The 15,078-nt window shown below is 40.0% G+C and overlaps 1 protein-coding gene across 1 annotated transcript in view; it reads right to left on the bottom strand.

The window, feature by feature from the left end:
- Positions 1 to 15,078, bottom strand: part of shank2b (SH3 and multiple ankyrin repeat domains 2b) — a 618,688-nt gene that overhangs the window by 504,549 nt on the left and 99,061 nt on the right. The window contains exons 6-7 of the mRNA XM_034184578.1: positions 13,589 to 13,756; positions 3,378 to 3,494 (exon numbers count right to left, since the gene is read on the bottom strand). Of these exons, the coding sequence (XP_034040469.1) occupies positions 3,378 to 3,494; positions 13,589 to 13,756 (285 nt within the window). The remainder of the gene's footprint in view (positions 1 to 3,377; positions 3,495 to 13,588; positions 13,757 to 15,078) is intronic.

Raw genomic sequence — 15,078 nt, forward strand, 5'->3', positions numbered from 1 at the left:
TCGTCAGGGTCTTCTTCTTTTGGCTGCTCCCAGTAGTGGTCGCCACAGCAGATCAGTCATTTCCATCTCACCTTGTCCTCTATAGTTTCCTCTGTCACTCCAACCACCTGCATGTCCTCCCTCAGCACATCCATAAACCTCCTCTTTGTCCTCCCTCTTCTCCTCCTGCCTGGTGGCTCCATCTTCAGCATCCTTCTCCCTATATACCCTGTGACCCTCCTCTGCACACGTCCAAACCTTCTCAATCTTTCCTTAGATTTCATCTCCAAACCCCCTGATTTGAGCTGTCGCTCTGATATGTTCATTCCTAATCCTGCCCATCCTTGTCACTCCCAAAGAAAATCACAACATCTTCAGGTCTACCAACTCCAGCGTTGTCTCCCGTCTTTCTGTTAGTGCTACTGTGTCTAAGCCGTACAAAAGTAGACTCAACTAGACTCAACCTGCTCTCTACTCTCACTACAGATGACAATGTCATCTGCAAACATCATACTCCATGGAGACTCCTGTCTGATCTTGTCCATCAACCTGTCCATCACCACTGCAAACAAGAATAGACTCACAGGTCCTTGGTGTAATCCCACCTCCACCTTGAATTAATCTGTCATTCCTACTGCACATCTCACCGCTGTCACACTATCCTTGTACATGTCCTGCACTACCCTATCATACTTCTCTGCCATTCCAGTCTTCCTCATGCAATACCACAACTCTTCTCTTGGCACCCTGTCATAAGCGTTCTCTAAATCCACAAACACACAATGCAACTCCTTCTGGCCTTCTCGATACTTCTCCATCTGCACTCTCAGAGCAAACATTGCATCTGCAATGCTCTCTCTCGGCATGAAACCATATTGCTGCTGTTTTCTAAGGCAAGCTTCTACTTCTGTGTCCATAACTTCATAACTGTGGATGATCAGCTTTATGTCTCTGTAGTTACTGCAGCTCTGCACATCACCGTTGTTCTTTAAAACAGGAGCCAGCACATTTCATCTCCACTCCTCAGAGACCCTCACTTTCAAAGATTTTATTAAACAGTCTGGTTAAAAATTCCACTGCCATCTCTCCTAGACGTTTCCATGCCTCCAATGGAATGTCATCTGGACCAACTGCCTTTCCACTCTTCATTCTCTTCAAAGTTGCCCTCACTTCATCCTAAATAATCTCTTGCACTTCCTGATTTCCTCTCTCCACATCATCTAGCCTTTATTCCCTCTCATGTTCTTCATCAAAATAATTCCTCCACCTTCTCAACACATTTTCCTCACTTGTCAGCACATGGCCACCTGCATCCTTTACCAACCTAACCTAGTGCACATCCTTTCCAGCGCATTCCCTTTGTCTGGCTAATTGGTACAAGTCATTTTCTTACTGTTCAACTTCATGTACAGCTTGCCATATATGCCTTGCCCTTAGCTTTTTCCACTTCTCTTTTCACCTATATGCAGTATCTCTTGTACCCGTCTACTTTCTTCGTCTCTCCGACTATCCCAATTCTTTTCCACCAACATCTTTCTCCTTATACTTTCCTGAACATCTTTGTTCCACCACCAAATCCCCTTGTCTTCCTTCCACTGTTCAGATGTCACACCCAGTACCTTCCTAGCTGTCTCAATCATCACATCTGGAGAACTTTTCCACTTGTCCAAAATTGCTTCCCCTCCATCCAGTGTCTCTCTCACCTCCTCAATGAATTTCACACAACAGTCTTCCTCCTTCAGCTTCCACAATCCGAGCCTTTGTTGAGCTCTTAGCTTTACCTCTAAAGTCATCTTACGAACCACCATCCTACGCTGTGTAACTATACTCTCCACTGCCACCACTTTACAGTGTCCAATTTCTTTTAGCTTGCATCTCCTACAAAGAATGTAGTCCACCTGGATGCACCTTCCTCCACTCTTATATGTCACCCTGTGCTCCTCTGTTTTCTTACAGTAGGTATTCACGACAGCCATTTTTCCATCCTTTATACAAAATCAACTACCATCTGCCCTTCCATGTTCCTGATCTTGATACCATATCTATCCATTATTTCCTCATCACCTCTGTTCCTATCGTCAACATGCCCACTGAAATCCGCTCCAATCACACTCTTTCATGCATGGGTACACTCGCCACTACACTAACCTACCTGTGGGGCATATGCACTGATGATATTCATCATCACCCCTTCAATTTCCAACTTCACACTCATCACCTTGTCAGACACCCACTTAACATCCAACACACTCTTCACATGCTCTTCCTTTAAAATGATACCAACACCATTTCTCTTCCTATCCTCACCATGACACAACTTAAACCCACCTCCTATGTTTGTGCTCTTACTTTGCTTCCACTTCTCTTGCACACACAATATGTTTACCTTTCTCCTCTCCATCATGTCAGCCAGCTCTCTCCCTTTACCTGTCATACTGCCAACATTCAAGTTCCAACTCTCACTTCCACCCTTTCAGTTTTCCTCTTCTCCCTCTGTCTCTGAACATGTTTTCCTCCACTTCGTCTTCACCTAGCAGTATCCCAATTTTCACCAGCACCCTGTTGGGCAACTGCACTGGTGTTGGTCATTGTTAACCTGGGCCTCAACTGATCCAGTATTCAGTTTGTACTATGCATGGTTATGTTGGCTTGTTTTACACTGGATGACCTTCCTGATGCAACCCCACTCATTTATCCACTCAGAATGTACTGGCTGCACATCCCATGTGGCTGAGTTGCACAATTCAACAAGGTAATTAAAAATATAACGCAATGTTAAAATACCCTCGGCCGTATGAGCATGTAATCAACGAAAAGGTGTATAGAAAGAATGTGACCTTTTGACCCCTTTGAATAGGTTAAGGTTAGCCATCTTTGAACTTGTCCAAGGTCTGTGTCCCACGGATGCTCCCTGTGAATTTGGAGACCCTGATAGTAATAACACTGGACTTATGCTGAGCACAGACAGACGGACACAAAGTCTTCACAATATTAGATGGCCATATTTTGGCCTCGAGTAATAAAAACATTAAATATCATTATCACGTATCATGAATGTCACATGGAAGATGATCAATAAGTGAAATTTCTTTCAGAACCATGAAAGACCTTCATTTTTAACAGTGGAAATACAGTAAAAGAGGAAATGGCACAAATCAGGATACAAACATGTTTTTTTTCTCTGCCTATTTTACAATATTGTATGACTTAACTGGAACTAACTGTTCTTGAACTCACCTTCCAGTTTAAAACTGTAATTACAGATTCTGCCTTCAATAAACCGCATGTTGATAAGATGTGGACACACACACACACACACGCACACACACACACACACACACACACACACACACACACACACACACACACACACACACACACACACACACACTGCTCACCTGGTTGTAGAGGGCACAGATGTGCAGTGCCGTGTTTCCTGAGGCATTCTGGGCTCTCATGTCCGCTCCGTAGAACAGCAGATGTTCCAAGTGCTGCACGTGGCCGTGACGGCAAGCCTGCACACACACACACACACACACACACACACACACACACACACACACACACACACACACACACACACACACACACACACACACACACACACACACACACACACGTGCAGGCAACAGTTCATGGTCAAATCAAACCTTTAATGCCCCCTCACCCAGCACATGCAGTAGCATGCATTTCACACTAGATGTCAGTGTGGTGCAGAGAAGAAGAAGCAGCTTTGTTTGAGGCCAGAGATGATAAAGATAGAGACACACAGAGTGTGCACTGGAGAAATGTAACAAATGAAGAGGCTGCTCGTGCTGACATCATTGACAGACAGAGGCTTAGTGACATTTTGGACACTTTTCATATCCCATAAGTCAAGAAGAGGTTTTGGTGATGATGTAGTCATGTGTCAGGATGATGATGTCTGAGTATCCTTGGGTTCTGCTGGAATGACTTTGTGTCAACTGAACTGTTACTTACTGAGACTCAGATAATAAGGAGCATCATCCACACTGTGAGGGAACATCATCTATGAGGGTTTGGTCATGTAACACGCTTTTCTAGGTATGGTCCCACACACTGGTGCCTCACTGTTGAAACCCTCAGCAATGGGAGAAGGTCAAGGACATGCCTACATTTCACCTGACCGTGGTAGATAGATGGTTAGTTTAGAAGTGGGGATGGGCCGGTTGTCTGCCTGGGTGGCTGCCACCCAGGACCTGGTGTAGTTCTGGGGTATGGGGAATGTAACGACAATAAGCCAACACATGGTCCCAGACCTAACCTGAGCTGTTTTCTGAGTGGGTGTCCTCGAAACTAAATGATCAGATTCATCACACAGTCACGTACTGTTTCACTTTATGACTGGCTGATTTAAATGAGATCTGAAAGCGATTCAGTGACTTGGATTATGTTCTTGTACCCATCCCCTGACCTGCATGATATGGCTAGAATAGTGAAGGTATGTATAGCTGCCGGTGGCATGGTGGATTAACGGTTAGCACTGTGTCCTCACAGTAAGAAGGCCGTGGTATTGTTTCCCACCCCGTCCTCCCGTGTTAGTGTGGGTTCCCTCTGAGTGCTCTGGCTTCTTCCCACATCCAAACACATGCAGGTATGTGTGAAGACTGGCATAGCATGTTTCAAGTACACACATACAGTAGTGTTCAGAATAATAGTAGTATTATGTGACTAAAAAGATTCATCCAGGTTTTGACTATGTTTCTTATTGTTACATGGGCAACAAGGTACTAGTAGATTCAGTAGATTCTCACAAATCCAAAAAGACCAAGCATTCATGATATGCACACTCTTAAGGCTATTAAATTGGGCTATTAGTAAAAAAAGTAGAAAAGGGGGTGTTCACAATAATAGTAGCATCTGCTGTTGACGCTAGAAACTCAAAACTATTATGTTCAAACTGCTTTTTTAGCAATCCTGTGAATCACTAAACCAGTATTTAGTTGTATAACCACAGTTTTTCATGATTTCTTCACATCTGTGAGGCATTCATTTTGTTGGTCTGGAACCAAGATTTTGCTCATTTACTAGTGTGCTTGGAGTCATTGTCTTGTTGAAACATCCATTTGAAAGGCATGTCCTCTTCAGCATAAGGCAACATGACTTCTGCAAGTATTCTGACATATCCAAACTGATCCATAATACCTGGTATACAATATATAGGCCCAACACCATAGTAGGAGAAACATGCCCATATCATGATGCTTGCACCACCATGCTTCACTGTCTTCACTGTGAACTGTGGCTTGAATTCAGAGTTTGGGGGTCGGCCAGTTGATGTGTTCTTTGGCAAATTGTAACCTCTTCTGCGCATGTCTTTTATTTAACAGAGGGACTTTGCGGGGTATTTCTTGCAAATAAATTAGCTTCACACAGGTGTCTTCTAACTGTCATAGCACTTGCAGGTAACTCCAGACTGTCTTTGATCATCCTGGAGCTGATCAATGGGTGAGCCTTTGCCATTTGGGTTATTTTCGATCCATTTTCGATGGTTGTTTTCCGTTTTCTTCCACGTCTCTGGTTTGTTGTCCATTTTAAAGCATTGGAGATCATTGTAGATGAACAGCCTATAATTTTTTGCACCTGCGTATAAGTTTTCCCCTCTACAATCAACTTTTTAATCAAACTACGCTGTTCTTCTGAACTATGTCTTGAACGTCCCATTTTCCTCAGGCTTTCAAAGAGAAAAGCATGTTCAACAGGTGCTGGCTTCATCCTTACATAGGGGACACCTGATTCACACCTGTTTGTTCCACAAAATTGACAAACTCAATGACTGAATGCCACACTACTATTATTGTGAACACCCCCTTTTCTACTTTTTTTTTTACTAATAGCTCAATTTTATAGCCTTAAGAGTGTGCATATCATGAATGCTTGGTCTTGTTGGATTTGTGAGAATCTACTGAATCTACTGGTACCTTGTTTCCCATGTAACAATTAGAAATTTACTCAAAACCTGGATTAATCTTTTTAGTCACATAGCACTACTATTATTCTGAACACTACTGTATGTGGCTCTTTGATAGCCTGACATCCTGTCCAGGGTGTTTGGGATGTGTATTTTCATTATCATCTTGTCAAAGAAGGTCCAAACAAGGGAGCCAAACATGGCTCATGTTCCCTTTGATTTGGCCAGTCATGTTGCCCAGCAAACAGCAAAAGAGGGTTTTTTTTTTTTAATTTATGTCCCAAGGACTGCCTTTTTGGCCTTGCTGCAGTTCCACATCTGATTTCACATGGAGAAATTACAGGGGTGCTGTGGAGTTACTGTGATGGTCAATGCACTTCAGGTTCTTTGAAACCCTTTTTTGAGTTTACACTTCCATGTAGTGGGCTCAGAAAAAATAAAACAACAAATTTGTCCAGAGGCCTCATTTTGCCATCACTATGTCACTAAAAAATGTTTTTTGAAAGGTTTTCTAGGGACATTTTGTGATGTGTAAGTTAAATGGTATAACCATATAATACTCAGTACTGATTTGTACTGTAATACTAATTTGTGTTGTAATTCTTTTCAAGATTAAGTGATATTTTCACTTTTAATTACGAAGATACACATACATCTGGTTTTGATGTTCATTCATTTTCTGCCTCTTATCTAGGTCTGCTTCATGTTGGCCATAGACAAGCAGCTCATTCCACACTTCCCTATCCTGGGTCAAATCCTCTAACTCTTAGATTTTAATGTAATTTTCGAAAGCAACTTGTACGCACGTTCTGCCAGGAAGGTGTCTTTCCTTTGAATTATGCAAAAAGAATCATATGGATATTTTATTATCTCTGCACATTAATAAGATACCGCAAGGACATGACAGGTAAGTCTTTTATTATATTGAAATTTAGTTCAGCTTTTTAATGTTAATTTTATGCAAAATATTATGCATTGTACTTTGACGTAATGTTAAAATTTATTTTTGGCCCATTCTCATCCACCCAGATTCATTTTTGGTCCTTCACTGGAAAGGATTTGTGCACCCCTCTTCTAAAATGATTTTTCTGTTGTTTGCAACAGAAAATACTTTTAATACTTTTAATAATAATTAATAATTTTAACTATTAAGGCCTTTGAATCATTTGACATTTTGATGATACTGCAGAGTAGCATCCTCACATCTCTTATGTACTGTTTGTCATTTACACAACACTGAGTTTTAAGAGCACGTTTTTAAAAATAATTATTGTATTAAAAACAATTTTGATAGTCATAATTGAACAAAATTTGTAAAATCTTGATGGACTGGTATTTTACAACAGCCGTGCTTGTCAAGAGAAACTGTTGTCCTCTCATCTGTCCGTACGTCAAAACATTCAACCACTTAATCTAATTAAGAGTCATTGGGGGGAACTAGGCTAGCAGTCATAGGGCATGAGGCAGGGTACAAACTGGACAGGACGCCAGTCTGTCACAGCAGGAAATGTAACAGAAGTCCTGAAATATCGCCCACGAGATGGCGACAAAAGCCGCTTTAATCTGCAACAAGGCTTCGACTGTTTATTAATTTGAGAAGTTAACTTTTAGAGAAACAGCCAAAAATCAACTTACAGTAGTGTACCTTACCCTTATGGGCAATTTACTTGTCTGTGTTAGTAATTGTGTTGTGTCTGTGCCCTTATGTTGAGTTGTCTTTGTGTTCTGTCCCCTGTCTGTGTTTGTCATCCTTGATGTTTGTCTCTGTGTTTGGTTCCCTGTTATCCTTGTTAGTCATCTTTGTGATTTGTCACCTGTCTGGGTCCCTGTGTTTGTGGTCAATGTATGTCAGTTATGTTCCTCATGTGTTAGTTGTGTTGTTTTCCTGTATTTGTACTTATTTTTCTTCGAGTTCCATGTTAGTTTTCTGCCTTTGTTTTCTTGGTTTTGTACTTGGTTGTTTTGTGGTTCTCCATTTTAGTTTGATAAGTATTATGAGATGTTTTTGGTTCCACTCACGTCCGGGTTTCTTTTGAGTTTTGAGTCACCTTGTGTGGGTTAGTTTCTGTGCATGTGTTGTTTCTGGTCTCCCCTATTTTTTCCCCGAGCACTGTAATTCATTTGATCATTTGTGTTTCAGTATTTAAGCCTGCACTATTTCCTGTTCTGTTGCTGGATTCTTCTTTGGTTCTTCTCATGGTATTTCTTCTGAGTATTTGATTATCTTTGTCTCCCCCTAAGTGTTGCTGTGTTCCTGGTTGTAAGTTTTGATTATTCCTTGTGGTACCTCGATTTGTTTTGCATCCCAGTATTATTTGCCCCCTTGTTCATCTCAGTTTGTTTGTTGCCTCCCTCTGCCTGCATTTTGTGGATTGTATTTTGTTTTGGACTCTTGTGATCCCCTTTGAACTCACTTTGTTGGACTGAACTCCTGTGTTTTGCAAAATAAATCACCTTTGCTTCACCTTACACCTCGTTTTGGTTACAGCTTGCATTTTTGGGATCACTTTGTAAACTGCAAACACAACAAACTGATTAAATACTGGCTTACAGTATCCCTGGTATATATTTAAGGGACAGCAGGACATCAAAGCCCTGGTTCCCAACCTGGAGTCCATGTCCCCCTCAAAGCGGTGCCAAAGATCATGGGGTTCCTGAGGTTTTGGACCTCGTGGACCACCTTACTGAGAATAATGTTTTTGAGCCACTGCAGTCTGCTTTTAGAAAATATCATTCCACAGAGACAGCTCTCACTGAAGTGGTGAATGATCTTCTGCTTGCAATGGATTCGGACACCACTACGGTTCTGGTGCTGTTAGATCCCCAATTCCAATGAAGTTGGGACGTTGTGTAAAATAAATAAAAACAGAATACAATGATTTGCAAATCCTCTTCAACCTACATTATATTCAACTGAATACACCACAAGATAGACAAGATATTTAATATTCAAACTCATAGACTTTTTTGTTTTTGTGCAAAAATTTGCTCATTTTGAAATGGATGCCTGCAACAGATTTCAAAAAAGTTGAGACGTGGCAATAAAAGACTGGGAAAGTTGATGAATGCTCAAAGAACACCTAACTGGAAACAGGTGATTTGAAATTTGATTTGCACATTAAATAAAATCATAACATCACACTAACTGGACAAAACAAGATTAAATATTGTTTTTGTTTGTTTGTATGAACCAAAGAGAAAAGGGGGAAAAGTACAGTAGTGTTCAGAATAATAGTAGTGCTATGTGACTAAAAAGATTATTCCAGGTTTTGAGTATATTTCTTATTGTTACATGGGAAACAAGGTACCAGTAGATTCAGTAGATTCTCATGAATCCAACAAGACCAAGCATTCATGATATGCACACTCTTAAGGCTATGAAATTGGGCTATTAGTAAAAAAAAGTAGAAAAGGGGGTGTTCACAATAATAGTAGTGTGGCATTCAGTCAGTGAGTTTGTCAATTTTGTGGAAAAAACAGGTGTGAATCAGGTGTCCCCTATGTAAGGGTGAAGTCAGCACCTGTTGAACATGCTTTTCTCTTTGAAAGCCTGAGGAAAATGGGACGTTCAAGACGTGCAGAAGAGGTTACAATTTGCCAAACAACACATCAACTGGCCTAAAGAGAAATGGAGGAATATTTTGTGGACTGATGAGAGTGAAATTTTTCTTTTTGGGTCCAAGGGCCGCAGACAGTTTGTGAGACGACCACCAAACTCTGAATTCAAGCCACAGTTCACAGTGAAGACAGTGAAGCATGGTGGTGCAAGCATCATGATATGGGCATGTTTCTCCTACTATGGTGTTGGGCCTATATATATCGCATACCAGGTATCATGGATCAGTTTGGATATGTCAAAATACTTGAAGAGGTCATGTTGCCTTATGCTGAAGAGGACATGCCCTAGAAATGGGTGTTTCAACAAGACAATGACCCCAAGCACACTAGTAAACAAGCAAAATCTTGGTTTCAAAACAACAAAATTAATGCCTCACAGATGTGAAGAAATCATGAAAAACTGTGGTTATACAACTAAATACTAGTTTAGTGATTCACAGGATTGCTAAAAAAGCAGTTTGAACATAATAGTTTTGAGTTTGTAGCGTCAACAGCAGATGCTACTATTATTGTGAACACCCCCTTTTCTACTTTTTTTTTTACTAATAGCCCAATTTCATAGCCTTAAGAGTGTGCATATCATGAATGCTTGGTCTTGTTGGATTTGTGAGAATCTACTGAATCTACTGGTACCTTGTTTCCCATGTAACAATAAGAAATATACTCAAAACCTGGATGAATCTTTTTAGTCACATAACACTACTATTATTCTGAACACTAATGTATAATTGATGTCAAGTCATTTTTAAAGGATGAGTCCACTTGCATAGAGAGTGAAGAAGCTACAAGACATTGAAATGCTTTATAATATCTTTGACATCCAGCCTGCACATGCATGTCTGCACATCTGTTGAGTATAATTCAAGTTATTATAGGCACAAACAAAAACTCATTCCCATTGCTTGGACCATCTTTTTGATGCATTTGTATGCAGCTCTTCACCTTTTGCACATAACAACATACACTGAGAGTGTAAAAGAATGTTACCGTGTTGAATCCCTCATCTGTACAGTCAAAAACCTGGTTGTGGTGATTCAAATGGAAACTGGACATGAGCAGCACATGGTGCATTTTGTAGCCAATTATGAGGCTTTTATGTGGTGCTGGATGATGGGGAGTGAAATATCCATGATTTTGTGAGTGAATAAAGACTGTGGAACCTTGAAGTAGCAGCTACCATCTGTGGCTCACTGGCATGCTGGACAGCTGATTGTTATCTTGTCAGAAACTGAACGGGGGCAGATTCTGCACCTCGACAGGGAGAGAGATATGTCTAAACACACAAGTGCACACACATACACATACTGTATGCTTGTCCTATGCAGGGCGGCTCTCCTTAAGTGGCTTTATCTATTTCAACATAGAACAGCTGCCAAGACAGACGGACAACATGAGAGAACAGCTGTGTGTGCGCTGAAGATATGCATTCCCGATACAAGCTGCTCCAAACAAATCTACTGCCAGAAGTCTGTATCTGACTGTCCACACTGTAATTTTAACATGGAACAGCTCTCACTGAACCAGCCAGAATGACATTTTACATATCTAGAAACACATGCTGGACATTCACAAATATGACCATGGAAAATAAAATGACAGTTGAGTTAGCCATAATTTCTGATATTTATAAATAAGAGCTGACTGGGAAGAATTTTATTTAATTCCTGTGCAGTGTTGTCATCTCCTTACTTACTTGCACTGATATAGAATTCAGATCTGATGTATCAAATTCAACATTTTGGATTCCTGGATTAAGATTTGGACTCCTCAGATACATCAATTGGTCAGATGTGTCAAGATGTTTGACTAGGTAAACAAGAGTCATGATAACTGTATCAAAAATAAAATAAAAGTTGAATTTACATTTGTAAATGTGATTTACAAATTACAATACACACACACACACACACACACACACACACACACACACACACACACACACACACACATATATATATATATATATATATATATATATATATATATATATATATATATATATATAAACTTAAAAAACTTCCATTTTCTATGATTTAACATATAATTGTTATACGAGGTGCCTTCAATAAGTTTTGAGACATTTTTCGTAGGAACACTTTTTTCCTCAGACAAGCACGAAACTCTAGTCCCCTTCAAATTACTCCCCTCCAGATGCAATGCACTTGTTGTATGGTTCCAACAACTTCTGGAAGGTCCCCTGGAAGTCCTCTGGTGTGAACGTGTCCACAACCCTTGTCACAGCCTCTTTCATCTTCTCAATGGTTTCAAAATGACTGCCTCTAAGGTTTTCTTTGAGCTTGGGGAACAACCAAAAGTCACAGGGAGCAAGGTCTGGACTGTAGGGAGGGTGCACAGTTCCCACACTGACTTCAAACTCTACACTTATTGTCTCTATTGACACTCGATGGTCCTCATCCATAAAAGTACGAATTTTCCCCACCAGCTCCGGTGTTCTGACTTCCGTCTCCCTCCCACACCTCTCATTGTCTCTCACAGACTCTCTGCCACCCTTAAACTTTTTGTGCCAATGAAACACCGATGCTCTGCCCATGCAATTTATTCCATAAGCAGTCTGAAGCAGTTCATAAGTCTGCGTAGCATTCTTTCCGAGCTTAACACAAAATTTTATAGCGTATTGCTCTTCCAAAGTGTCCTCCCGTCCCGACTGCATTTTGCAAAAAAGTCAGCTGTGACGAGCGTGATTTAGTAGGGTCCGCTTAACATCCACATACAGCCGTCTCTTTCAACCTGGAATAACAAAAATTGGTAGATTATCTCCTTAGACATATGGTAATGACATATCAAAATTACAAGAGTGTGGGATGATTATAAATGCCCCTACGAAAAAAGTCTCAAAACTTATTAAGGCACCTCGTACTACACAAAACACAGACAAACGTGTCCAAACATTTGAATGGGACTGTACTTCTATCCCATAACTGTGCTGCTGCCATAGAGGTCCAGGACTTACAGGTACAATGAAAAACAAAATATGTGACAGAACCAAAAATGCATACAAAATGCTTGGAGATCAAACTGTTAAGATATGTGAAATTGCATTATCATTATCATTATTATCATTGCATTACATTATGACTACAGAACTCCAAAGTAACTTGAATGAGGAGTTGAATTAGCCCCTTAACGCCCATCGTCGCATATATGCTACAATCTCTGACTCAAATATGCAACTTACCAAATTGACCTGTATGCCTGTTGTCGCAAATTTGCAACATACCATCATTATTATTATAACATTATAACATAAAGTCATTACCAGAATACCCAATATTACTATCTAGTTTTTGTGCAAAAGTGAAATTAATAATCTCAACATTATTTACCATCTACTTAAAGGCAAAAACACACACAAAACATTTTTTTATATACAGCTATATAAATACGGGCGTTAAGGGGTTAGTAACAGCTACAATTCAATTCAGATAACCTGTCATTTAATATCCACGTAGCTCCATTTATTTATAAAGAGTTGAAATTCCATTTAACCTGACGTGCATTTTTACATAGCTAGGATATTACATGTCAAAGTGTAAATGTGAATTGGCTGGTCAGTGTGTATTACACCTGTTCAAAATGTCAAATGTTACAAAATCTTCTGGGCCACATGTTGTTCTTGTTCCACTAATAAAATAAAAGATCTGTGCCAAATTTTACTGTAATCAGACATTGTTTAGGGGTCCCCCACAAAGCAACAATTTTCCCCAAACAAGCAATGTAGTAATCCAGTAACTCCAGTAATGTTCTCCTCTGGGTGACCAATCAACCACCACTTTTTGCGATTAGAAGCCATCACATGTACCTGTAGGAGAAAAATAATGGCCACAGACTCTTCTCCTGTTAGGGTGGCGTTGCCTTGCCAGCAAAGGGAGAGAAAAATGTGTCACTCTGGGGGACCTGTAAATGTTATCTGATTGAGTTAAAATTTGGTCTGCACCTATAAAACCCAAGTGGAACAAAAACAGCATGTGGCCGGAAGTCTTTCACAACTTTTATTTTTTCACTGTATAACATGAACAGCCCTACTGTGCATGTGTGTACCTGGTGAACCTCGTGCCATCCGTTCTCATCCTGGCAGCAGACAGCAGCATGGTGATTCAGCAGGAGCTCACAGCAGCCTGGATCTCCACCCACCAACACGCTGTGATACAGAGGAGTCAGTCCACAGCTGTCCTTGTAGTCTGGAGATGCTCCCAGCTCCAGCAAAGTCTGAGGAGAGAAAGAACATTCCAAATACTGACACAGGTCATTCAAAGGAAAACAGCCTTCATTCAAACTCATAATTCAAGGTTAAAGTAGGACATTTACAGTAAAACGGATACTGCTATTCATCCAGCAACCAATCAACTTGTCCATCCATGCACTCATCCATGCAGGGATAGATGGATAGATGAATGCATCCATGGAACCATAGATGAATGCATGCATGGATGAATGGATGATGAATGGATGATGGATAGAGGGATCATAGCCTGATGCATGCATGCATCCAGCTTTCTTCTGCTAGAAACTGAATGAATCATCTTCATGAACTTAAAGGTTTACAAGAGATTTCCAGATATTTGACAAAACATTAAATCAAAAATAAAGAATGAAGCCATAAAAGAAAAAAAAAAAAAAACCTGCCATTGTGAATTTGCATGTTCATAAAGGTGCAGAGTAAGAGATTTAAAGTTGATTTTGCAAGTCTGAGGTCGTCATAAGTTCCTGAGATTAAAAGTCTGATCTTTGTTCGTGTTTAGCCTTCATGCTTTCATTAAATGGCAGCTCTGCCTGAACACAAACCTGACTGCACAATACTGAAAAATGTTCATTCAAGTAATGTGCAAAATAAAAAAGATTCAAAACTAAAAGTTTAAGCAATAAGTCTTCTCATGGTCACATGTGTATTGTCAGTCTGTGACCATTTTTTGGATGTGATTTTTCAGGTTAGTTTGGATTTTTGAGTGTGTCTATGCGTATGTTTTGTATGTTTTTTGTGTTTTTACAGGCTTGTTTAGTTGACAGCAGCTGTCACTCAAGAGCACGTCCTTGCAAACTCACCTCATTTTGAGAATATTTTGTTTCCTATTTTGGACTGAGCAATGAGTAATTTTTTTTTTTGGAGCAGGGTGAAAATTCACCAGAGCGAGGACATGACAAGTGAAGCTGCTGTGTCATACTTTACGTGATGCAAAAAGTCACAGATATAACAATTTGCAAAAATGCAATTTCAATCGTACGTTGCAGGATTGAGACAGATTTTGAAAAAAAAAAAACTGATTTTGTGTGACTTTTGACTGTTCAGACTTGAAACATGGAATCTGATTCAACAGGTTCTAAAAACATGAGAGCCTGTTTCTACTGATAGACCATGGGAAAAGCATCAAACCATTATTAGATCATTACTTACAAAACCTGCTTAGAGCACCATGTGGAATTCATTGCACTGTGACATTTTAAAATGTTTACTGATAAAGTGTTGCCAAATCTAATAAAAGTCAATAACGCTTAAACTGACAGGTAAAATCACCGATAACATACACAGTTTG

The sequence above is a fragment of the Thalassophryne amazonica genome, chromosome 2, assembly GCF_902500255.1.
Source record: "Thalassophryne amazonica chromosome 2, fThaAma1.1, whole genome shotgun sequence".
Taxonomy (NCBI): Eukaryota; Metazoa; Chordata; class Actinopteri; order Batrachoidiformes; family Batrachoididae; genus Thalassophryne; species Thalassophryne amazonica.